Source organism: Erythrolamprus reginae, chromosome 1, assembly GCF_031021105.1.
Source record: "Erythrolamprus reginae isolate rEryReg1 chromosome 1, rEryReg1.hap1, whole genome shotgun sequence".
Taxonomy (NCBI): Eukaryota; Metazoa; Chordata; class Lepidosauria; order Squamata; family Dipsadidae; genus Erythrolamprus; species Erythrolamprus reginae.
In genome coordinates, this window is record NC_091950.1 from 197,326,160 (window position 1) to 197,352,360 (window position 26,201).

The window sequence follows — 26,201 nt, forward strand, 5'->3', positions numbered from 1 at the left end:
TTATTCCATTCAATGTCTTTAAGTTGCATAAGGATTTGGCAAATTTCTGGTTTTATTTCTCCTAATTTTACTTAGAGTATTTAATGTTTAGATTCTATTATTAATAATTTCTAAAATAGCAAGATGTTCATTTTTTGCAGTTCATGGTACAGTTGAGTCTATCTAATGACTAACAATTCAAGGAAAGTAATGAAAGTATATAATTTTTTTTTTGGCAATACATCAATTAAATATTTACTGATTAACTTCTGCAATACTTCTACCAGTTCCTTCCCAAAGGAAGGTTACTATTTTCTGGGACAAAATCTTATGAAAGAGAATTGGTTAGGTGATGCAAGTAGAACATTCTGTTCAATGTGATTCTATAGTCGGTCATTACTGTAACTATTGCCAGCAGTCTTCTCAACTCTGCAGCTCTGGGAATGGGCGGGTCAGTGAAAAGAAAATATTAGTAAAATATTTCTTTCTCATCCCCCCCCCCCACTTCTTTTAATAAATCACCACATCTCCAACTTAAGCATGCCACAGTAAAACTGTCAACTTAGTCAAACTTTATATTTTAAATGGGAGAGTGATGGGATTTTGGACAAGGGTTTGTTGGAAGAAATCTCATTTTGTTTTTTTCCCACTTTACAGGCTAATGCTGTAAGGAAGGCAGGAAAGAAAAATTCTGGGGTTGTTTCTAGCCTAATCTTTATTGCCCTGCTTACAGAACCTTCCTCTCTGGTTAACCCTTATTACATTGTAACAGCTAAGGCTAAGCACCCATCTATGTGAGGTTCAGTTGGCCACGCCCACATTACCATTGAGCCACACCTACCCAGCTGATCATTAGAGCAGAGAACCAATTGTTAAATTATTTGAATCCCACCATTGGATATATAGTACAAATTAGCAACATGGAGAAAGAAAAGTTACTTATCATCCTGATTTTTGCCTTGAATTACATAGCCCTGTAAAGAAATACAGTGGAACCCCGACATAAGAGCTGCTCTACTTAAGAGCAACTCGAGATAAGAGCTGGGAGGGGAGAGATATTTTTGTTCTACTTACAAGCCCAAATTCGAGATACAAGCGCCAAGGAGCTGTCTCCTGAAGCCAAACGCTAACTTCCGCGTTCGGCTTCAGGAGACAGCTGCGAAGCGGCGCGCATGTTTTAAAAGGTTGCAGCCGGCCTGGGGGGCTCGGGGGGGTGCTTGCAGCTTTCTTTCTTGCTCTTTTTCTTTCTCTCTTTTACCTTCCCTTCCTCTATTTCTTCTTTTCTTTCTCCTTCCCACCTTCTTCCCTCCCTCCCTCCCTCCCTTCACTCATTCCTCTCTTACTCTCCCCTTTCATAAGTTTCCTTCCTTCCTTCCTCTGTTCCTGTCCCTTCCCTCTTTCCTTCCTTCCTTCCCACCCTCCGTCCATTCATTCACCCATTCCTCTCTTGATCGCTTAAAGCCGGTCCCTGGTGCAAAAAGGGTTGGGGACCTCTGTCCTACAGGATTGGGTGGCAGAGAAGTTGAACATATGTAAATTTAAAAGTTTAAGAAAGTTTACAAGTTAAGTGAAAGAAACTTCATTATTCATTTATATGTACATGTACATTTCTTCATTAAAAACATGTCTTTCTGCATAATTTAGACTAACTTTGTGAGTTTTTTGAGGGCTGGAACCAATTAAAATTATTTACATTAATTCCTATGGGGAAAAGTCGTTCGAGATAAGAGCTGCTCGACTTAAGAGCCCAGGTCCGGAACGAATTAAACTCGTATCTCGAGGTACCACTGTACTGTACACTACAATCCTGGAGGATATACAAACATCTGAGGCTGCCTATCTACCTCATGCATAACCTGTAAATCAGGTCCCTGCAGTAGTTGGCCCATACAAAGTAGTAATTAGCAGAGGCATGAAACTGCTAGGAGTCAAAATTTAAACTGAGTACATATAACAGGAACTGCTGCAAAGCTTCTAACTGAGATTAGAGAATACTGTACTTGTTTTTTGCATAATCATTTACTAATTTGTAGCCAGTATAGGATGGGTTGTTTAACTGATCAAATGTCAATCAATCTGACATTTCATTTGGATGATTGTAAAGTAAGAAACTCACGTTTATATTGTTGAATGATTACACCTTAATTTTCATGTGTCTTAAGAATTGCGGGAAGAGTAACACACTGGCAACAGAACATTTGAAATACAATACATTGCCTAGTCCCATGATAATTCACATGGCTTGAGTTATGCAAATGTATTTTTTAATATATTTGTATAATATTTAAATAAATATTGTATTGTGGAGAAATATAAGTTGTCTTTTAAAAAAATCTTTAAAAGTTTAAGTCTTTTTTATTTTTTACTATTTCCTCATAATCCAATTCACCAAGTGAAATCATGACCATAAAAATCAAACTTGTATCTTTAATAGTATAGCGTGTGTTTCAAAAATCCTATAGATGTAGCATAGGATTTTTCTTTTGTAAATAAAGCTACTGAACATTTATTTTCCATATTTTATTCAGGAGACACCCAACACTCCCTCATCCAATTTTTCCTAACGACAACAATCTGGTGAGGTTGGGTAAACTGAGAGAAGAAAAGAACCCCAAATCACCTTGTGAATTTTTAATTAATGGGTGGATTTGAACCCAAGTCTCCTCTCAATATTATAATTGTTACACAATGCTACTGAAATATCATTACTGTACTGCCTAATGACCTCATACAAGATAACATTTTGAAAAGTCAGAATCTGAAACATACTTCGCTGCTACATTTAACATTAGACCCTCTAATAATTTCAGATTAAACATGATTCTTTTTATTGCAGTTTCATATATTCACTTGTCTCCATATTTATAAAATAGAACATAGTACTGCTGAGCAAATTATTCAAAAATGATGCTATGTAATTTATGGAAGACTTTCTCGTTGAATCATTGAAAAAGCAGTGCTCCCCACCCCCAAAGTCTTGCATGCCTCCTCCAAAGAAAAATTATGTTTTCCCCAATGAAATAGTTGTGTATCAACTGTATGGAAAAACAGCTGGGAACTACTTACTAAGCAATCACATGACCCTGGCAAAGGAAGTGGCTATTAAAACTACTTTAGCGCTCTGCTCTCAAGTACTGGAGCAGAAAGCTACAGAAACTACAAATATAAATAAATGGGAGACAATCATTTAGATATGGACCACACCCATTTAATAATCCAATAGAGTGAATGGATGTAACTCAAGCAATAATTATGTCATCTTAATTGTAGCATCCACCATGAAACATATAACAACCACTCAGCATAGTCATGTTCCCTAACCAATCTTAGGCAATTCATTTAAACATTGCTTAAATGATTATCTTGGTGAAATAAAATCTGTTTTTAAATATTTTAAATCTGTATTTTAGGTTTGGACTCCGATTTATTTCTTGGATGTTATTTGGAATGCTGAATTTATCCCGATACTCATTAAGCTTTCATCTCATCCAGCTACCCCAGTTGGGGTGATGTTGGGGTCCTGAGCCCCAACCACTGTTCCTGGTATCGGGCAGTGGGAAGACTCAGGTGCAATGGAGAAGGAAAAACAAGCTGAGGAACTAGCTGTGGGAGGCATGGGAGTCCTCGATCCGTGACTCCAAAAACCTCTGCCTTTGAAGACCACCTGGGTGACCCTTCACTCAGAGCCAAGGACAGCACCTAGACCCAGTTTTGGAAGCCTCCAACGCGGAAAGTGGGACCCAGGGACATCACCAGATGCAAAACCACCGGGGGTGGTATTTGGTCCAGGGATAGGACGGGCACGAATCCCAGCGACCGATTAGGTCCCACAGAGTGGGCCTTCTCTGGGTCCCGTCAACTAAACAATGTCGGTTGGCGGGCCCCAGGGGAAAAGCCTTCTCTGTGGCGGCCCCGGCCCTCTAGAACCAACTCCCCCGGAGATTAGAACTGCCCCTACTCTCCTTGCCTTTCGTAAGCTTCTTAAGACCCACCTGTGTCGTCAGGCATGGGGGAACTGAGACATCTCCCCCGGGCATATACAATTTATGAATGGTATGTGTGTATGTATGTGTGTTTAGAAAATGGGGTTTTTAAATGTTTTTAGTAGAATTTAGATTTGTTGTAAACTGTTTTTTTTCACTTTGTTGTGAGCCGCCCCGAGTCTGCGGAGAGGGGCGGCATACAAATCTAAATAAACATAAACATAAACAATGGGCACCTAGCCTCCTTCCAGGCAGTGGAACCATGCAGCCAAGATTCTCTGCAGCGAGCGTGGGGGCATGCACCCTGTTTTCCATACAGCCGCCTCCTCCATCCCAAGAGATCGGACTGAAGAGCCCCCCCATGGGGGATGCTCCAGTAGGAGGGGTCCACTCTCTGTTCGCAGCCCCTATGGCAGTGGTTGCACCTGCCGCCATCCCGATGACCTTTTTGAGCCAGGTTTGATGATGACCCAAAGAAGTTAGCTTGCTTCCTCCACCGTGTGTGGTCATACATTGTTCCAAATGGCACAGATCTCCAACAGAAGAGCTCAGCCCAAGATGGGATCAGGGGGGCAGTGGAAAAGATGATCTAATAGTGATTGAAGCTGCCTGCCCATTCCTCCTTAAGGCAAAAATTAAGGTGATAGACATGAGGGAATAGGGAAAAATGGATGCCCCGATAGATACAGGTTGCTCGAGATGCCTGATTAGTAAAACAGTAGTAGAAAAACTGAGAATCAAAACAAGACTTTTAGCCAACCCCATCTGATTCCAACAAGTGGACGGATCTCTTATCCAGCCACCCTCTAACTGAGTTAGTGGAACTGCAAATGGGCCATCACCATGAACCCATTTGATTTATAGTTCCCCCTAAGATGTCTGAAGCAGTCGTATTGGGCCTAGCCTGGTTGGATAAAAGGACCCCACCACACAGTGGGAGATGGATACCAAAAGCTTAAACCTTCACATTGGCCCCATTCCTCCACCAGAAACCTGTGAGAGGAAACAGCCTCCAAAAGATGCAGCAGAGGCCCCCTCTGCTACTGCAACGAAAAAGGCCTTGCCCCAGGGCTCAAGTAGATGGCAGTTTGAGTACCAGAACTTGGAAAGGATTTTTAGTGAGGAATTGCAGTGAACTTTCCCCTCAACGGCCAACAGACTGTGCAATAGAATTTAAACCAGGGGTAAACCTGGTCCCAAAACCCAAAATGTACTCCATGGCACCAAAAGAACTGGAAGAACTGAGAAAGTACATAGATATGAATTTGGAGAGGAGATTTATCCTGCTAAGTCAAGGGTAGCCGTCCCCATACTTTTTAAAGAAAAAAAAGATGGGGGTTCATTACTTGATTGTCGACTTTAGAAACCTGAACAATATGTGTGTGCAAAACACTTACCCCCTCCCCCTCATGAAAGACTTACTGAATCATCTGTCCAAGGGGAAGATATTTATTAAATTTGATTTGAGAGAGACTTATTACTGCATAAGAATAAAAGAGGGAGATGAGTGGAAGAATGCTTTTAACTGCCCCTTAGGGAGTTTCCAGTTCCGAGTCATGCCTTTCGGGCTGTAGGGAGTCCCTGAAATGTTTATGCAATACATTAATACAGTGCTGCACCCCCACCTTTACAAAGAGGTTCTCGTTTATTTGGATACCATCCTCTTATACAGTAAAGAACACACAAAACTGGTCCGGCAAGTTTTGAAGAACATGCTAGCAGCCAAGCTCTATGTTAAGCTACCCAAATGCGAATTCAACATAACCTAAATAGACTACTTAGGATATTGCATTTCAAAGGAAGAAATAGAAATGGACCCGGTGAAAGTGAAAGCGGTAGTTGCCTGATAACCACCACGCACACGCAAATAGCTTCAAAACTTTTTAGGCTTTGCTAATTTCTACTGGCAATTCATTCCAGCTTTTGCTGAAGTGGTTTTGCCTCTGGTGGAACTGCTAAAAACAGGACCATCCCCTACTAACCCTAAGCCATCCCAATTAATTGGATGGACAATGGAATGCCAAAAGGCATTCGAGGGGCTCAAGAGACTTTTTGCAAGAGTCCATCCTGTAACACCCAGATCCAGAACACAAATTAGTGATCCAGTCAGATGCCAGTGATGTGGCAATTGCAACTGTGTTTTTGCAAGGCAGTGGAAAAGGATAACTCCTACCATGTGCGTATATCTCCAGGAAACTCAACCCCACTGAACGAAGGTGGGCAATTTGGGAGAAAGAAGCTTTACAGTCTGTTTAGTGCTGTTGACCTGGAGACAATTTTTAGAAAGGGGAAAACTTCCCTTCTAGGCATGGACTGATAATAAAAACATCAAAGCTTTAAAGATCCCCTGGAAACTTTCTACTAAGCAAATGCGTTGGGCACAATACTTTAGACATTTCAATTTCAAACTGAAGCAATTCCAGCTGGGAAAAATCTGGCTGATGCTTTGTCATGGAAACCCCAATACAACAGTCAGAGGTAGGAAGAGATCCATCCTATCATTTCCTCTTCCCCGAGGCAACCCGAAGAAGGTGAGAAAGCAGCTCTGGTCCTCACTAGAGGCCAATCCAGGAGGCCCAACCTGCAGAGCCAAAGACAGTGGGGGGACAAATTGAAAGCAGTCTTGCCTAATGACCCCTGGCTCAATAACTACAAGAAAATCCTAACTCTGAAGGAATGACTGGCTTGGAAAGGGACCAAGTTATATGTGCCTGTCAGTCTCCGACTAAAGATAATCCAGCAAAGCCACGACTCCAAATTAGGAGGACGTTTTGGGTTCCTAAAAATGCTGCACCTCGCTCAAAGATAGTTCTGGTGACCAAGAATAAAAGCAGAAGTGGAAGACTATGTAAGGAATTGTGCCATTTGTGCCACTCGGAAACACAGACCAGGTAAATGAGCCAGACTGTTGCAACAAGTCGCTGACCCCAGCAAACTCTGGGAAGAGATAGTGATGGATTTCAGAGAGGAATTATCCATTTGTTCTCTAAACAAGCTCACTTTATTGCCTGTTCCGGATTGCCATCTGCTAAACATCTAGCTAAGTTATTCCTTAAACACATTTACAGACTACATGGAGTCCCAAGGAGTCATCTCTGATCGGGGAGTACAGTTCACTGCAAAGTTTTGGAGGGAGTTCTTTCGGACTATTGGGTCCACACAAGGATTTAGCTCAGCTTTTCATCCTAGCACCAATAGAGCAGCAGAAAAGGTTAACACTATAGTGGAACAGTACCTCAGATGCCATGTGGACTACCAACAGGATGACTGGATGAAATTGTTCCGTTTTGTAGAAGTGGCATATAACAACGCTGTCCATAGCAGTATGGGACTAACCCCTTTCCAGGTCACCAGTGGCCAAGATTTTGTTCCTATGCCTGAGTTACGTACAGAATCTCCTTCCTTGACTTCCCTAATAGAATAGGTGGAAAAGCTAAAAAACACCAAGATGCTTGTTGAAATGGCAGAAGCCTACAAGTAGCAAGCCGAGAAACACCGGTTGCTCCAATCTCCTTTTAAAGTGAGGAACAAAGTCTTTTTGTCAACCAAATACATTTGATTGAGAATGCCTAGCAAAAAGCTAGGACCCACATTTTTTGACCCTTTCCCAATAGTAAAAGTGATAAATCCAGTCACTGTGCAAGTGGCATTACCTAGAATTCTAGGGAAAATCCACCCTGTATTTCACTGCAGTTTGCTTAAGCTAGTAATTGGGTCCAATATAAGACTTCACATCCAACCACCATCTCCCCCAGTAATAATACAGGGGGAGACGCACTATGAAGTGAAAAATTTTTTTAGACTCCTCAATTATAATGTTTAATTCATTGGAAGGGAGGCAACTTGGGTAAAAAGTTGGAATGTAAAAACTGACAAACCAATTAAACCCTACATTTCTGATTATAATAATGGCAGACTGTACCAATTAAAACTGTTCTATGATAAACTTTGCAGAAAACATGTGCAAGAAAAAATTCATGACTAAGAAATAGAATGTAGTTTTCCCCCAATCGTATCTACAAATCAGACTTCTTAGCGCTACTTGGAGACTCTACGGGAGAGTCAAGGGGGAAAAATATATTCAGAAGATAAAAGTTCTGGTCATCACCAACAAATTCATTTTGACTGTACGATCAAAGAGGAATATGCATGGTGTTCGGTGCTCCAAAATTCTTTAAAAGGTTGGCTTTGGATCTTGTATTATTTCACATTCCAGTTCTAGTTCTGTTCTTCAAAGTTGATATTTTGGAAGATGCTGTACAATTCCTCTTCCCATTTACAGTTTTCCAACCCACCCTTGTACTCTGACAATTTCAAACCTCCATTTTGATCACATGATACTATTCACCTACCCAGGCCCATGACTATAACACCTTTAAGTTGTTACGTAGGTAGTCCTTAACTTACAACCGCAATTGAGCTGAAAAATTCTACTGCTAAACAAGGTGAATATTTTACATGTCTCATTTTACAGCCTTTTTTGCCATAGTTGTTAAATGAATAACTAAAGTTATTAAGTGAATGCTTAACAAGTTGTTTAGCAAATCTGGATTTCTCAAATGATTTTACTTGCTTGGAAGTTGGCTGGGAAAGATACAAATGGTGATCACTTAATCCTGGGACATACAGGTTTCCAAACATCTGAATTTTGATCATGGGGATGATGCAATAGTCATGGGGATGATGCAATAGTCATAATGGTGAAAACTGGTCATTAATCACTTCTTTTCAGTGCAATTGCAACTTCGAACAACCATTAAACAAATGGTTGTAAATCAAGGATTACCTGTATATAAGTGGAATATGCTCTTTAAGCCAACATGTCCTAATAGCAATAACAACACTTAGACTTTTATACCACTTTACAGTGCTTTACATCACTCTCTAAATTGCAGGGAGCCGGTAGGCAGTAGAAGTAGCCTGCAGTACTGCACTCTAACCACTGTGCACCTTGTAAAATCTAGAATGCTTTATCATCTATTCTCTTAGAGGCCAAATCAAGTGGCTTGTAATGGGTGTGATCAGAAATTTATTTCCAGACTTCATCACTACCCATAGTTGGCTGGGATAATTTCTCTTCCAGCAAGTGCTCTCCCTATTAGCACTATGGCTCCTGGATTCTCTTCATTTATGTCCTGTCTCTTTTCTAACTTGAAAGAGCCTTCTCCAGGCTGTCTGAAAGTATAGACAGGAAAAACAGATCTCCACTACTTTATTTAGCAAAGAAGAGGCAAATCTGTACAATTCTGTTTTAACACTACTCTAAAACAACATTTCTGCTATTTCGTTTTGGAGAGGGGTGGGTGGAGTGAAAATTCACTTCAATAATAATCTGGCAGAGTGTCATGAGGGAAATTACAGATGCTCTGTGTAAACCATTCTCTTATGATTTACATATAGCAGCTGTAATTTCCCTCATGCACTATCCAGAAGATAAAATGATATCTCAAAAGTGCTTTCGTTTGTTCATTTTCCAGTTTTCACTCCTCTTGAAATAAAAGATTGGCCACACGATTTTAGTCTCACAGTTTCAATTGTTCCAGATTCAGATCTTCTGTATATGCTTGCCCAATTGTGAGAGTGTCTTGCTTTCCTGCTCTCTGGGGTCATCCTCATCTGATGTTTATGCTTTATTTCACATTTTTTTTAATCTTGAAGAGATATCTGATTGGTGTGTGGAAAAAAGAGCAGACAAATCTGTTCAGAAACCAGCTTCTCCCTGCTGACCATAGACTTGCTGAAAGCGGTTAACAACAAAGGCAGACTAACAAACCAGGATCCCCTCATTTGATGGGATCTCAGAACAGTGGCAACAGAGACATGATATACTGGCATTGTTTAGTGCCAACTGAAGGATAAGCAGATAGCAATTTATCCCAACCTAATAGAAATAATACATTATAATGACATTCCCTTTTGTCATTATTTTTTCATTTGAATTCCAAAAAGGAACAGAAATTCTATCTAATAATATCTAATATTTATCTTATGACATATTTTTGTGCATTCAAGATAAGAATACTAAATGTTTATATACTTGGGACTTTTTAAAAAAAGGAATCTGTTCTATTCCAGCCATAGCATTGAATTTCATTAACACACAATTAATGTACCTGTAATACAAAATAAGTGAACAATTTAAAATTAGTTTAATCTCATTCTAAAAATTACAGGGATAGGGGAAAATAACAACACACCAAACCCAAACCTGATTAGTTCCAATTTTTTAAAAACTTCTTTGGTATAAGAACTTTACTTAATCACTGCATCCAACTGTTATTCTCAGTGCATTATATGCAATGCAAATCCAGTTTTGACAACTTTTGCTGACTCTTGAGATTTTGGTCTTGTTGCAACATTTTTGTCTGAAGCACAATATTAAGCAGGTAGAACCTGTCTAGCACCACCTTAAAATTAGCTTTAAAGAATACTAAAATGTAAAACAAAAATATATACACATATTCTGCAATCAGGCTTTTGAGTGCATGGCAATAAGGCCAAGCACTTATTTCAGGTTTCAAAAAATATATAAGACCGGGTCTTATTTTTGGGGAAACATGGTAAAAACCTAGTTCTGATATCTAACTTCCTCTTTTATTGCAAAAAGAAATATGACAAGAGGAAAATCCAATCTAAAACTGTGCCTTTCTCTCCCTTTATCTGGAATTTTTCTATCTTAACTCTTGAGTGGGGTTGCATTCCGAAACTCAAAACCAGTGCAGATTTGGCAGGGTTCATATACTTCGGATCCGCTTGATTAGAAATGACATCTAGGAGGACATACAGACCAAGGTTTATCTAATATGGTATCTTCTCTGAAATGAAATTTCCAGCCACCAAGATCCATACAGTTTCCAATGATGTTACAGAAGAAAAGGATTATTTTCCCAGGCCTTGGGAATCAATATTCAGTGCAGAAGTGGTCAGCCTTTGAGCAATCAGGTCACATCCCAAATTCTGATCTTCTCAGGACCACAGGAGACCCATGCAATCACAAGATGATCCCAATGGCAAGAACCTACCCCCATCCTGCTTAAAGTTGTACAGGACAAATCCAGATATTTTGTTATCTAATTTCAGCCGCATGATCTCCAACTACAAGTGAATTGCTTTGCGTCTATGTCATATGGAGACCAGACCACCAGTGGTTTGCAATGAGACATAAAAAATTAGAAAAATGTTCTGAATGAGTTTTGAAGGAAAGTGTAAATCCTCAGACAAATTATATCTGAGTTTGGGCTCTTCTAAACACATTGGGTAATTCCATTATGTAATTAATCTTTTCATGGATTGATGATGCTTTCCACTGTGAAAGTATACATAGAGTTCATGCTAAAGTGATTGCAATTTAAAGTTACAGATATTGCTGTGGCTTGCAAAACTACTTATTTGAAATATTGAATAAGAGCTCATCATTCTTAAAGTAATCTATAGAAATCTACAGGATCTTAATTTTACATAACTAATAAGCCTTACTGATTTCCAATGGGCCTTCTCTAAACATAATTGTCTGGATGCAACTTATAACAAATATAAAATACATCTGAAATAAAGTTTTAGATGCATAAATATATTAATATTGCCAAGTGGGACTATAAAAAAGAATAAAGTTACTGAACTTAATAACTGCATTAGAAATAGGAAATTTCAAGCAGTCGTGCAAGCTGTTCCATGCAGAAATCATGCAAGCCCATTACCTGCCTCCCCTTTCCACTTCTGAGAAGAAAAACAGATAAGTAAGACCATCTTCCTCCCAATTTTCCATTATAAAGAAATAAAAAATTAACCAGTGGAGAGCTTTCTATATTTCTATCAGCATTCAGTCAAGATTATAAATATCTTTAAAGCAAGATACACCTATTTTATTGAACAATATTTGATAATGTAGCAATAACACCAATGAATTAATTGAAATAAATCTAAAGGTACAGAAGAGAATTGTAAAAGGCATCATTTGAGGGTACTGTATTTTATTCCATCCTGTTCACAATACCAAAAGAAGAGAAATACTTTAATTTTGTGTAATTACCCAAATTGAGAGCTGGGATATTAGAAATATGGTATCATTGTGGGAGATGATTCTATTTTATTTATTTACTATATTTTTAACCTACCTTTGAACATCGCTACAGAATGGTTTATAAAACTGTAAAACATATAAAAACATAACACATATCCTACCCCCCAGTCCCTATTCAGTATCTTTGAAGATGCTCTGCTATCAAAACAAATCACACATTTTCAGAAAGTCAATGGATTAATGGATGATGAAGTGGTGAAATGGCAAGAGATGGTGAAATTGACAGTTTTGATGAAAACAAAGACTGACAGATATTATTTCTTCTTGAAAATCACTTTCGGGACTTGATTATAATTACATGGGATTATAGAAATAATGTAGACAATTGTTAATTTTAGATTAAGAGTTTGGCATATTTCACTTGTATCTGTATGAAAAAAGTTGGAAAGCCTTTTCTATTTTCCTTTTCTTTTTTGCACTTTCACTTTTTCTATTCTGACATTTTTGTTTTCAGATCTTTTTTCTGCTTATATTTTAACTTAAAATCAATAAAGTTATATAAAAAAGAATTTTCAGAAAGTGTCATGGCTCACTTTCTACCCCAGGTTATGATGGAATGATTAGTTTAATCAAGAGGCAGGAGCCCATGTGAAACTTTCTTACAAATATATTTATTTCATTAAGTTTTCCTCTACAGTTAATTTAAAAGAGTGATGGTTGTGCAGTGCTTAAGAAGTACTGTATCTGCTAATATATCTAGCTACATTTTTTTCAAAATACTTCCTAATTCTCTATTGAGTTTGTAACATCTCAAACATACCCACAATAAACCCTAACACACTAAAAAATGTCCACTGAAATTCTGTTCTTAAAAGCTATTGTAACTGCTTAGTATGGTCATATCCTAAATTAGATAAGATCCTAACCAAATATAAAAGTTTTAGAACATAGTAACACAGAATGCTTCCTCTATTATGTTCTTAACAAAGTTACAACTATTTAATGTCAGTTTTTCATCTAACATAGTCACCACAACCTGTATCATAACTAATATTATGGAAACATCAATAAATCCCTAGTAGTTGTATTAACAGAATTGATTTAAGAAATTCAATTATTTATGGAATGTTTCATTACTTACATTATTGTTGCGTGTCTCTACAGCTGGAAATTTTCTGACTATGAATTTAACAGCTGATTCCAGATTTTTATCAACAAGATATGAAGGTTTAGCTTTTGGGTCTCCGCAAGCCTATGGAAGAAAATAAAAACAAGAAACTAAAGATATACTCTTTTCAACAAGAATTTATTATAAATAATCTGCAATCAAGAAATAGAAATATCTCTTTGGCTTTGTAGTGAAGTGGAAAAAAATGAATGAGAATTGTCACAGCTGGACAATGCAATGAGACACAGTACAGAAATGTTCTCCTACTTGAGAAAGAAATGTGTGGACATTTCAAAGCTGTTAATGCAGGACAGTAGTGAACAGAAAAAGCAATCTTAAAAGAAACCGATATTTTCTTTTATCAGAGAGTGAAGTAATTTATAATTGTCACCCTGAATTAGTGAAGCTAAACAACTGGCAAAAAATAATAATCATGGGCTTATTTTTATGTCTCACCTAAATAAAAGAAACAAGCAGCTTAAGAGTTAGCATTGGTCTGTCTACAATTTGAACAAACAATGCTACTGTGCATTCAAAGGTAAATTAAAGCAAAAGTCTTAATAAAGTAGACCTATTTAAACTGTGTTTATCAAGGTTACCTTTAGGCACAAGTTTTGCACCTGCAGCCACATTCATTATGTTCTGACCTACAAACACACCACAAGCCCCACATAATTATTTCTATCATAAAAATAACATTCTCGATTGGGCTGGTGATCCTGTCCTACTACTCTGAAATATACTGAATATCAGTATGGTGAGCGGTAGGAACAGTTCTCAATTTGACTATTACTAATAACTTGCTTCCAGCCTAAAGAATTATATGTTAATGTGGGTAGCCTTAATTTTATCTAAACTTCTAATCTCAAATTTGTTAACATAATGTTTTAATGGGTTCTTATGGGATTTTGTGTAATGCAGTTAATTCCTTCACTGCTAAAGGTAAACCTTTTCTTAAAAATACAAGGTTCTAGTTTAAAATGAAGTCAATCAGGAAGAAGTGGTACATAGTAAAACTATGCCCAAAGTACAATTAGCAAATTCAAAATAGCTATTCTGAAGAAAATTGTGCAGTAATTCTAATTTGGCGCCAATGCCTTTTCTTCAACATAAAATTCTCATGTAATCTGTCTCATGCAAATTGTAACATGCTGCACATTTCTATACAATATAGTGAAAAGCCAGGATGGCAAAGTATTATTATTTACAGTTGTGAATAATAGAGAGAGAAAAATCATGGAAATATGAGGCTGATCTGAAAGCGGGCAGAGGGAAGGTGAAAAAGCTTTGCAAACCTTCCATACTTGTCCTTGCTGGGGAAGCATTGTAACGAAACAACAACAAAAAGAGAAGATTACACATAAACAAAAGGATTTTTTTAAAAAAAATTCCCATAAACATCACGTTCAGGAATGCATACTAAAACTATTAACAGAGTTAAAGCAAAATATTGCTACTCAAAGTCAACATTTAACTATCTCCATTTACATATAGGTTATTTATAAGATGCAAATTGGAATTTTCAATATAAACATGTCTCAGATCATATCCCAAAGTACCATTCTTGATAGTTTATTAAGAAACTTTCAGGAAGAACTCTTAGTGAAAATTTTACATACCTGTAATAGAAATAAAGAGCCAAGAACTTGGGGGGAGGGGAAATCCCAGTCATTATAGCAGATTTATAATGTTTATTGAATATAATTTGTCGTAAGATATTTAATATCAGGTAAATTTTTCCAATGCCCTTTTCATATACAGAAGAAAAATGCTACTTGTTTTAAAATCAACTACAAGTAGTTCTCGACTTACAACAACAATCGAGTCCAAAATTTCTGTTGCTAGGCAAGACAATGGTTAAATGAACTGTGTCCCATTTTTACTACCTTTTCCCCAAAGTGGTTCAGCAAATCATTGCAGTTGTAAAGTAAAATCATCCAGTTGTTAAGCAAATCTGGGCTATGCCATTGATTCTGCTTTTTGGAAGCTGGCTAGGAAGGTTACACATGGTGATCGCATGACTCCAAGTTAGTGCAACTGTCATAAATAATACCAATTACCAAACATCTAAAGTTTGATCATGTGACTATTGCAATGCTGCAACAGTTATGTGGAGATTGGTCATAAGTCACCTTTTTCAGTGCCATTGTAACTTTAGCAATCAATAAACAAATACTGTAGTTGTAAATTTAAAACTACCAATAATTTTATATCAAAGTTTCATTTTAAAAAAAATGAACACAACTTTTTAATTTAACACAATTTTCAACATTTTCTGGATGGGAATTTTGGTGGGAACAATGTATCTGAAGGAGACCAAAAGAAGACTAGTCTAATTCCTAAACAATCACTGATAGGGAGACCCTAAATAATTCAACTCTCTCTATAGACAACATCTGTCATATTCATGCATAAATGAAATGCCTTCATTCAGACATTGATAATCTGCTGAATTAGTAAGAGTAATATATTCTATCTTGCAAATTACTTTTCACTATTTCACATAATTTAAATAACACATTCCAGAGAAGAAATAAGTAATCTTATTGCAGATCACTAAATCTTTTAGTCTCTCCTTCTATTTAATATTTTAAACCAGCAAAATGTTCAAACTGATGAAATTAAGGTAAAGTAAAGCTTATTTGAGAAATATCAATTAAGAAATATCTTCTGCCAAAAATATGCATAATTATAAGCAACATGTGTAATGCACTGATTTTAATTAAATATTCCTAAATTTTAAAACTAACATGAACTAAGGAAGACAGGATAAAAACTAACAAATTAAAAACTGTTAAAAATGTACAATTTTGCAGAGTTTGTTCATAATGTAAAGAATGTCTTGTAATTAGTTCTGTTTAAATTGGATTAATCTATTATTGATCTTTCTTTTATTGATATTGTTATTCTTGGATTGAATTTCAGTTTAGGAAGATTGAGAAGTTTAGAATTTAAATCCAAAACATGTACCTGTTATGACTGAACAAATTTGTACAAAAAGTGTAATTTTTCAAATTCTCCAAAACTTTAACTTGGTTGATTAATAATTCATGAAGATTCAAAAGATTGCACTTTTGAAGTCCATTGTGGCATTTTTGATTAACATGATCAAGATACATGTATAACCCAGTATAACCCAGTTGCGGACTTTGAATTTCAAAATCAATTTGGATTTTTAAAAAGTTTTTCTAATTGCAGGATTAAATAACAGAAAAAAGGTTCTGAAATAATTCAGCTACACTTCATAAAACTGTATTTCTAGCTACAATACCTCTGTTTAAACTGCTGACTTCCTCCCAGAGTGTGCAAACCTCTTCTGTAATTCAGGGCAGTTGTTGAGAAAAATGTTTAAAAATACGTCTGTGGTAAGGCATGTGGTTCTGTTGTGGTTAAAAAAAATCAGAACCAAGAAGCTTGACTTATTCAGCTCCCAGTACATCTTGAGTATCCCTTGGTAGGCTAACAACAAAAATTATTTGTAGAAAAAGCTTGTCGTTTAGAAAACAAGGGCCATAGGACACCTAAGGGTCTAGTGTTATGCCATGAAAACATTGTTCATATATCATGCAAAGAAGCATTTTAATTAACTCAGGAAATAGCATTTTAAAACAATCTTTATTACAAAGGCAAATTGCCTTTTCTAGTAAAGTTTGAACCATTACTGTTCTGAAGCCTGCATGTTTCACCCTGTAGGGTTAACAATTATTGTGTTTCTTTAGTGCATACAATCAGGCAAGAGTGCTGGAACATGAAAACCACAGGAGTGCCTCCTAATAAAGATTTCACACTATCTGCATCCCAAGCATACAGACTGGTACAAACAGCCGTTTCGCAAATACTGTATAACTTTTAAAGCCTCAGACACTGTTTTGAGTCTAAAAGGCAACTGAGCTTAATATATTTCAGAGGAAACTGCATCATCAGTCCATAGCTATTGTTCACCAACTTTTCCTAAGTTAACTGAGCATTACATTATGAGTGTGGGTGCATATGCGCCCACTATTGCATGTCCACCTGCGGCACCCGAGCAAAAAAAGGTTCTTCATCACTGATGTACTATGTAATGCCAACTTCCTATTTTAATTCAACTATAGAAAGTGCACTAGACTAGACAATATCAGTTGCAAAATAAGTCACACTAGTAATTCTATGTTTCCCATCTGATTGTTATAACTTAAAAACTCAGCAACAGTTAGCAAAATTGCTGAAATAAAAGTTCTTAAAATTATGGACTGAATGGAACAAAAGGTTGGTTTTGTGTACACTGTACATCAGACCTGGGCCAGGTGCGGCCCGCCCGCTGTCTGTGACTGGCCCGCGGAGGTCGGTCCAACTTTTCTAGATAAGAACCTCGTGTTCAAGATATAATATATAATATATAATTATATACATAATATATAATAATATATAATATAATATATAATTATAATTTATAATTATAATATAATTAACTTAGTTCTACCCAATAATATACAGTATTGGGTAGAACTGAGTTAATTATATTAGTCCGGCCCTCTAAAACCATCCAATTTCTCATGCGGCCCTATGGCAAAAATTAATTGCCCACCCCTGCTGTATATAATCCTAAACCAGACTTTTAAAACATTATTTCTTACATAGTATGATCAGGTTCACCCACAATACTAAGCTATAATAGTGGGTTCAAACAACATCCTTATACAAAAAACAAACCACATTTATAATTTATTACTATGCATGATATTTAAAATATAAGTTATAGAATCATACTTTGTCTGCTAATATACCAGTTGGAATGTTATTCAGAAGTGGGAAATTCAATATCAATTAACAAATCAGGAAAGCCTGATTGCCCTGGTTCAGATGTTCTTCAGAACTTCATACAAGTTAAAAGCATTCTTAAGGTATCAGAGATGAAAATGTAAAATATACACCTATAGCAGTGATAGCGAACCTTTCTTTGCTCAGGTACCAAAAGTGTGTGCATGTGCCCACACCAACCAATAATGTAATGTCTTCCCCCCACAGATGCACATACAACCCCCTCTGCTACCCCGCCACGCATGCGCAAAGGCTTCACTGGAGTCTCCAGACTTCTGGTATACCTGTTGGGCCTGTTTTTCGCCATCCACAGGCTCCACGGGCTTTCCTGAAGCCTGGGGAGGGCAAAAATGGCTTCCCCCACCCTCCAAAATCAGCTGTCCAGTGTGCACATGTGCAGTGGAACTGACATGGGGCGAAGCCTTGTGTGCCTTCAGATATGGCTTCGCGTGCCACCTGTGGCACGTATGCCATAGGTTCGCCATCCCGGGCCTATAGTTTCATAAACTATGACATATGAGTCCTGAATTAATCATCTAAAAGCAACCACAGCACTGCTCATCTTTCAGATAAAGTTAATGCAAAAACAAGAACAACTTTCCTCTTCTACCTAGTACTACTGAATTACTAAAGTTCTTTCAATTAACTCCAATAATTTATCAAATATTCTAAGCCAGAAGTGGAGGATGCTGATCTTAATCTCGATCACCAACATTTACTGCCCCTTCCCACTCTTAGCTATTGTCAACTTTTAAACAACATTTGTATGTATTTGTGCTATCTTTTTTTTTCTCAAATGAAGGTCTAATACAACTAGTTTTGCCTGGTTCTTGAATGCTCAGTAAAAGCCACGTAACAGTTGTGACTGAGATGTCAGGGAATATAGAAACTGGCCCTATGCATTGCCATCCTTTGGTCTCAGATGACAATTTTGGGGAACAATCTGACTATTGGTTATCCTGTTTCCTACCATTGACGAAAATTAGTTATTCATTTTTAACTAAAAATATTATTCTGCTTTTAATAGAGTGCTAAGAGAAAAGAAAGATTGCTTCTTCAGCTCTTATATTGTCCCAGAAAATAGGCAAGCATAGAGTGGGCACTAGTTTTTTTGTTTTTTTTTAAAAACCACCTGAGGATTTAGCTGCTTTTGAGTTAATTAGGTGACTTGTATAAAAAATAAGAGAAGGGGGGAGAGAAAAAGAATGCAGATGTTAACCATGGAAATACTACTGTAGTAATTTTTCAAATTTTATCAGAGAAGTTTCCAGCAAAAAAATAATTTGGTTTCAAAATGCTTAACTTTAGTGGGGATCCACCAACTGTTACCACTGATAGCTTTAGCTTCTGCTTTTCTGTTTAAAACAGCCAATTCATCTAACCACAATACCACATATTGCTTGTGCAATCCTACAAAACAAAAAAATCAGCTTAAATATCATTAGAAGCAAGAATTGTGGTTTTACTTTCCTTCTCTAGACTACTAGAAAGTCTAAGCAAGTCTCTTGTTTTACACTAAAAGTCAAATCTATGACTTTTACCCTCCTAAAAAGCCGGAAGCCCAGAACAAATCCTGGTTTTAGATTTTGGCTTTATCAGAAACGTACAGAGGGATCACAGGGATTGCATTTTGGAAACATCCTTAATAGATGGTTTCCTGGTTTTGTTATTTCTCTGTGATTATAATAACAATGTAAACATAAATTAGATAGGATGCACTTTGAACCCTTGTTTAATTCCTGATAAATGGAAAGAAGACTGTCATGGCAAAAGATGATACAGTATATGGAAAAAAAGATCCCTGGAAAACTACAAGGATCCTTTCATATGCAGATATTTTCCTGAATAAAGGACTTGCAACAGAATGAATAATAGCTGCCTGCACTGTTCAGAATCTCATCCATTCTGCTCTACCAGATCCGATCAGCCCAAACCAATGAGAAACAGGGGCTTTAATCAGTAGTTCTACAGTTACCATAGTGATGAGTACTCTGTATAAAATCTAGATACAAAATTGCAATTAGCATTTCTGCAAAGGAAAATTGGCAGAAGGTGAATTGTACCAAGCCCAGCTGTTTATAATGTCTTACTTTTTTTAATTCAACAGCTGGTGAACACAACTATCTCAACTAAAGTATGGTTGGCTATTTGAGTTTGGGCCTATTTGTGTTGTGCAAATCAGAAAACTGGATTGAATACACCAGTGATGGTGAACCTTTTTTTGCTCAGGTGTCAAAAGTGCATGCACACACACACACTATCCCGCTGCGTGAGTGCCCGCACCCATAATTCAATTCCTGGAGAGGGTGAAAACTGCCTCCCCTGCCACCCCCTGGTGGCCATAAACAACCTATTTCCCAACTTCTGGTGGGCCCAGTAGGCCCATTTTTCACCCTCCCCAGGCTTCAGAGGCTTCCCCTCCCAAAGGCCCCCTGTAAGCTGAAAATGCCCTCCCAGAGCCTCCATGTGAGCAAAAAATCAGGTGGCTGATGCGTACATACGCATTGGAGCTGAATTAAAGCAACAGCTCGTGTGCCGGCAGATATGGCTCCGTGTGGCACCTGTGGCACCCTTGCCATAGGTTCTCCATCACTGAAATACACCATGGTTCTGTTAATCTGGATGCAAACATCATAATGGTGGAAAACTGGGTTTTATAATTTTGGCTGAACTGCTTGAAGTTCTAGAGGTGACTGCAGAGAGCAGCAAAAGATGTCGACATCTTGACATCACTTATGTAGTACCATCAGACATCATTCTGTGACTTTATATAATTATTTCATTTGAATAATGTGCATATTTTTGCATTACATCCATTTTGTAACAGATGCCTACGTGAAGTTATTAATCAAAAGTAATTGAGATGGAAATGGAAGATATTCACTCAGGTTTTGAAGTTCTTGGGAGTGATTTAACTACTTGCCACCCTGAGTACTGAGAGAGGGGCAGCATACAAATACAATAAATATATAATAAAATAAATAAGATGTTATTCCTTTACTAAGGAAAAAAAGCAGATTGTCAAACTTTTATTTTTGGTTCAAGCATCATTTAGGAGCTGTAAAGTAATCCATATATCAGGTGACTTGAGACCTAGATATGCATGGGTTGCCTATTACTAAAAATGGTGGACAGTGTTTTCCTTCCTCTATCTGCCGAACTGCTGAAGCCACACAGTGCTTCCAGGTGCTGCTGAAGCTGCGTGTTTTTAATATACAGACTGTTTTTAGCAGTTCCGGAAAGCACTACATGGCTTAACCATTTTTTGGCTCAAGGAAGGACAAATGATATCCACCACTTTTAGTAAAAGACCATTACTAAAGTACAAATTCTGACATTCATACAAATTTGACAGTGGTATGAATAGAATATCTTTTTAACCCAGGAACTATCTCTATGTATATTTTATGAACTTGGAAATCCTATACTGTAATATTTAACCAATTCACTATTTTGACAACTATGGAACTTTTAATATTTGAAAGCTGTTTCAAATATGATTACTAACTCTTCTCTGATTTTTTTTTTTGGGGGGGGTAGTGGTAAGAAACCAGTAGGATTTTTAAAAAGGACTTTTTGAGGCTGGATTTTTATTAACTATTCTATCTTATGATACCTGATCTATAAGTTACTGTAACAAGTCAAATTGGCAATATTTCCTACCTAATGAAGACTCATTAGTAGATTTTTATGACACCTTCCTAAAATGAAACATATATTCTTTTGATTTGTCTTATGTAGACAGTCAATGGATAAATTTTAACAAAGAAAAAGTGCTTGATCTGTTGTATTTAATATAACTTAAATATATTTTAATATAATTATTATATTTACAATGGCTATGGCTAACAATATAGTGAGGTATTATGATCAGGTATTATGATCCAACAATGTTAGTGCCCATTTTAAATGCTAATATAGGTAGCCCTTGACTTACAACCAATCATTTAGTGACCATTCTTAGTTACGAGGGCACTGAAAAAGTGACTTGTGACTGTTTTTCACACCATTGTGGCATCCCCAATGTACCTGGCATGTATTTATGGTGGCTGCAATGTTCTGGAGTCATGAGATCACTTTTTGCAATCTTCTGACAAGTAAAGTCAAGAGTGATGTCAAATTCACTTAACTATCATTAACAACCATAACTACCATTGCAGTGATTTACTTAACTGTCTTGCTTGCAGTGGAAATTTTGATTTCAATTATGGTCATAAATAGAGGACTACCTATACTATTAAGTGATAATCAGATATTAGTCAATGTGCTGGCGGAACATATTTTAGCTTTTTTTCCCCAACCTCATTTTCAAAGACTGGAGGTCTTTTAACAAAGCTACCAGATAATTGGAGGACTCTGATAATACAAACATTTACAGGAATAACATTGTGAAACATCTATAAAGTTGTTATGTGGAGGGAGGGGGGAATCCACCTAATGATGACCACACTTCTAAATACTTTCATATTAAAAGCAAAAGGTTTTAGATCAATGTTATATCACATAGCGATTTTTATACCTAAGATGCTCCAGTACTTTTACACATAATGATGATTTAATATCATTCAAATCAGAGCAAAACCCGCTTGATTATTTTCCAATTACATTTCAATGCTCTTAGCAAGAAACTCTCAGAAACACACCATCAGAGTGAACAGAATTGCATATTGAATTTTGTAGCATGTTAATGCTGCAAGTTGGTAGTCAAATATCAGCAAATCAATATCAGAAGCACGGTCTGTCAAGAATCTCCCTTCTCTTCCTTTATAATCAGCCCACCGTGCTTTTCCCTCTTGGCTAAGCAATCAGGGGAGCTGTTAGTAAACCCTAACATAAAAATGTTTACTAAGCAGCGAACCTACCATTTTTCCAATGAGCATTTTTTACCTCAAACAATAACGACACGGGGGAACGGAGCAATTAACGTAATACTTTTATTACAATTTGGGCAACAAGAGTACGAGACCGAGGAGAAAAGTACAGGTAATCACATATCCAGTTTGAGATCTCCCCTTATACAGAACACGCAAACATACGTGCATACATACATACAAACACACAGGGAATATTGCACAGGGTTTTGGGAAACAGTGGCAAAAACATTCTCTCCCTACGTATCTTTTTCTCTCTACTTCCAATGGGGCAGACGGGATCAATCCCGAAGATGCATCCGGCCTAATCCCGGTTTTTACACCCCTGCTCTTTTCCCTTCCTCTCCCGCTCACTCTTTGCGTAAAAGGAAATGGGAATTGAATTTAAAAACCCGGGTCGGCTTCCTTTTGCATTCCGGGCCTCCGCCTCGAAGCAAATCAGTTCCTCACACCTTGCAGGCCTTGCTGAGTAAGTAAGCAGCCATAGGGTCGGGAAGAAGGCCCCGGTGGGGGAAAGCGGGAAAAGAGGAGAGAGAGACTTCGCTCCCGGTGCTACGGTCGCCTCTTTTCCTCCCGCGCCCCTCCAAGCCGCCGGGAAATGCTCCTTGCGCGCGGCCTACGGGCTCGCACCTTCCCAAAGCCAGGCCGGAAATTCCCACAGCTGGCGGAATAATCCCAGTGCGGAGCGAGACTCGCTTCCCCTGCCGAGCCGCTGCCGAGCCCACCCCAGGCCCGCTTGTCCCCTCACGGCTTCACTCTCCCGCCTGCCCTCCCTCCCCGCAGACGGGCCCGCGCACCTTCTTAATGTTGTAGAGGCGAGTCAGCATGCCGACGCCGCGGTCGTTGAGGATGGTCAGCTTCTCGGCCAGCTTCTGCTGGCTGGGCTGCAGCACCGAGCGCGACATCCTGGGAGAAGAGAGGCGAGGCGGCCGAGGCTGCGGCTGCTGGCGGGGAAAGCGGCTTGGCGCTGCCCTGATGGATCAACCGCTCGCCCCCCCCCCCTCCCCCTCTCTCTCTCCTGCCTCCGCCGACCCCCGCCCGTCAAGCAGCCCGGGCCGCGCTCACAGCGCCTCCATCGCCCCCGCTTCGCTCCAGCCGCCTCCGCCACCCGCGCCGTTTGTTCCCCACCACCGCCACCACCGGCGCGCTCCTCCCAATCTGGGTCTTCGCTAGGCGTGGCGGCAAGCACTAGCAACAGCAGCCGAGGCTCTCTCGCCCGGCCGCTGCCCACAGAGAGGCCGGGCTCCTCCGCCCCACGTGATGCGCCTCTCTGCTGCCCCTCCGGGGTGGGAACCCGGCAGAGGAGCTTCCATTTCGTTGGCGCGCGAGAAGCGGAATAATACTAATAATAATACTAATAACAACAACAACAACAGTGCGGTGCCCGGAGGCAGCAGAGTAGAAGAAGAAGAACATGAATTGGGGATGCCAAGGCCTGCAAAGAGAAGTAGAACGACCGTGGGAAAAGAAAATAAAGATAATACTAGTAGTAATTGACACCTGGGGTGCAATTCCAGACCATCTGTAGCGCTGGCTGAATACCGTCGGCATTGACAAAATCACCACCGCTCAGTTTCAAGAGGCAGCTTTTATTGGGAACAGCTTACACTCTACAACCACTACTACCCCAGTTCTTTCATGATGATGATGATATAATAATTATATTATTAGAAAAAATTATGAAATATGAAGATCTGAAAATCGAGCTTGTAGCCACTGGCATAAACCAGTGGAAAGTGATCCTTGGTGCAGTGCCAAAAGATCTCAGCAGATATTTGAAAACCATGGGAATTGACAAAATTTATTTCTGTCAACTGCAAAAGGCCACTTTACACATAATTTGCTGCTACATCACGAAGTCCTAGGTGCTTGGGGAGCGCAGGATTGGAGATTAAATATGAAATCCAGCATAGTGATCTCATTTGCTGTGTTGTATTGATGATGATGATGATGATGATGATGATGATGATGATGATGATGATGATAACAACAACAACAAGGTTAGGTTAGGTTAGGTTTATTGGATTTATATGCCGCCCCTCTCCGCAAACTCGGGGCGGCTCACAACAACAGAGTTCTAGTTCAATCCCCTGCTTAGGCAGGAAACCCTATACTACTTCATATAAACGGTTATCTAGCATCATTTAAAAAACTTCTAGTGTTGGAATATTTACATCTTCTGGAGGCAAGCTCTTTACCTTTACCACTTTTAAAATCTGTCTATCCCAGGTTTTGGGGAAGGACTTGATAGGTGGATAAAAATGCCAATCCAGTAGAAACATCTGGCTGTGTGATGAGCCATAATAATAATTGCTACTGTTGCAGAAACACAGATGTTTGATGCCAATAAGGGACCAGAGACCACAGGAGGATACAGGATACAGGATACAGGTTTATTTGGTGCATGCATCAGGTTCAGAAGATATAAAAGCAATGTCTGAACGACGTGGATTGCTTTTCAGGGCTCTTTATACATTTCCAAAGGAGTACAAAAAACACACAGCATCAGCCAATCAGATACTAGTTGTCAACGTTTCCTTATACAGAAAGTAAAAAGAGGTTATACAATGTAGGAGATACAGAATGTACAGAATGTACAGCAAAGAGGCACTTGCGGTTAGATTGTGGGTTCCTGCATGGAGCTATATGCCTTGAGAGCAGGTGGCTCCTTCCTGAGTACATTTCGTGGTTACGCGTTCAAGCAGGAGATGCACCCCACCCGGGCACAGAGGAAACAGAGGTGTGAAAACGGAAAGATCCTTTTGCCCAGCTCTCAGCACTTTAAGAATGCTAAGAGTACAGCAGATATGTAGGACAAAGGTCATATATCAGAAAAAAACAGAATTCAGCAAGAGATGCAATATAAAATGATATCAAAGCAAAGCCCAGCTTCCTCATTTCCCCCCTCTTGGAACTCCAACCGAAATAAAGTTTATTCGGATGGGGTTTCAACCATATTACTGGAAGGGCGTTGAAGGTGTTGGAGGGGCTGGGGCTGAAGTGGCAGGAGTACTTCGTATATTGGCTCCTCACTATCGGGGTCCTGAGTGGCAGGTTCCCCTTCCTCATTTCCTCCCCTGCGGTTGTTTAGCAATTGCATGTGCCACAGAGCCAAAATCTTCTCGGAGGACTTTTTGTCCGCCACCAGCGAAACAGTGCTATGAAAAAGCTTCATAAAAAGAGGAAGCACACAGGGGACAATAACACAGCCAGCCACCAGAAAGACAACACAAGCCAAAACATATTTTATACCGGGAAAAGAGGGAAGCCACCCAGCAAGAGCATGAGAGAGGTCCAGACCTCTCCAAGTCTGCACTGGAACATGTGCAATCTTGACCATGCGATCTGTGATCTCCTTAATGACCTCCCCACTGTTATCA

General features: G+C 38.6%; 1 protein-coding gene across 9 annotated transcripts in view; it reads right to left on the minus strand.

The window, feature by feature from the left end:
- The window catches only part of NCKAP1 (NCK associated protein 1), a 75,221-nt gene that overhangs the window by 43,330 nt on the left and 5,690 nt on the right, over positions 1–26,201 (minus strand). For 4 of the 9 annotated variants that reach the window (XM_070731895.1, XM_070731894.1, XM_070731890.1 and 1 more), the window contains exon 2: positions 13,124–13,234. In XM_070731895.1, the coding sequence (XP_070587996.1) occupies positions 13,124–13,234 (111 nt within the window). Of the gene's footprint in view, positions 1–13,123; positions 13,235–23,618; positions 23,994–26,201 lie in introns of those variants that run through there. The other 5 variants (XM_070731893.1, XM_070731888.1, XM_070731887.1 and 2 more) reach the window with 3 other exon arrangements.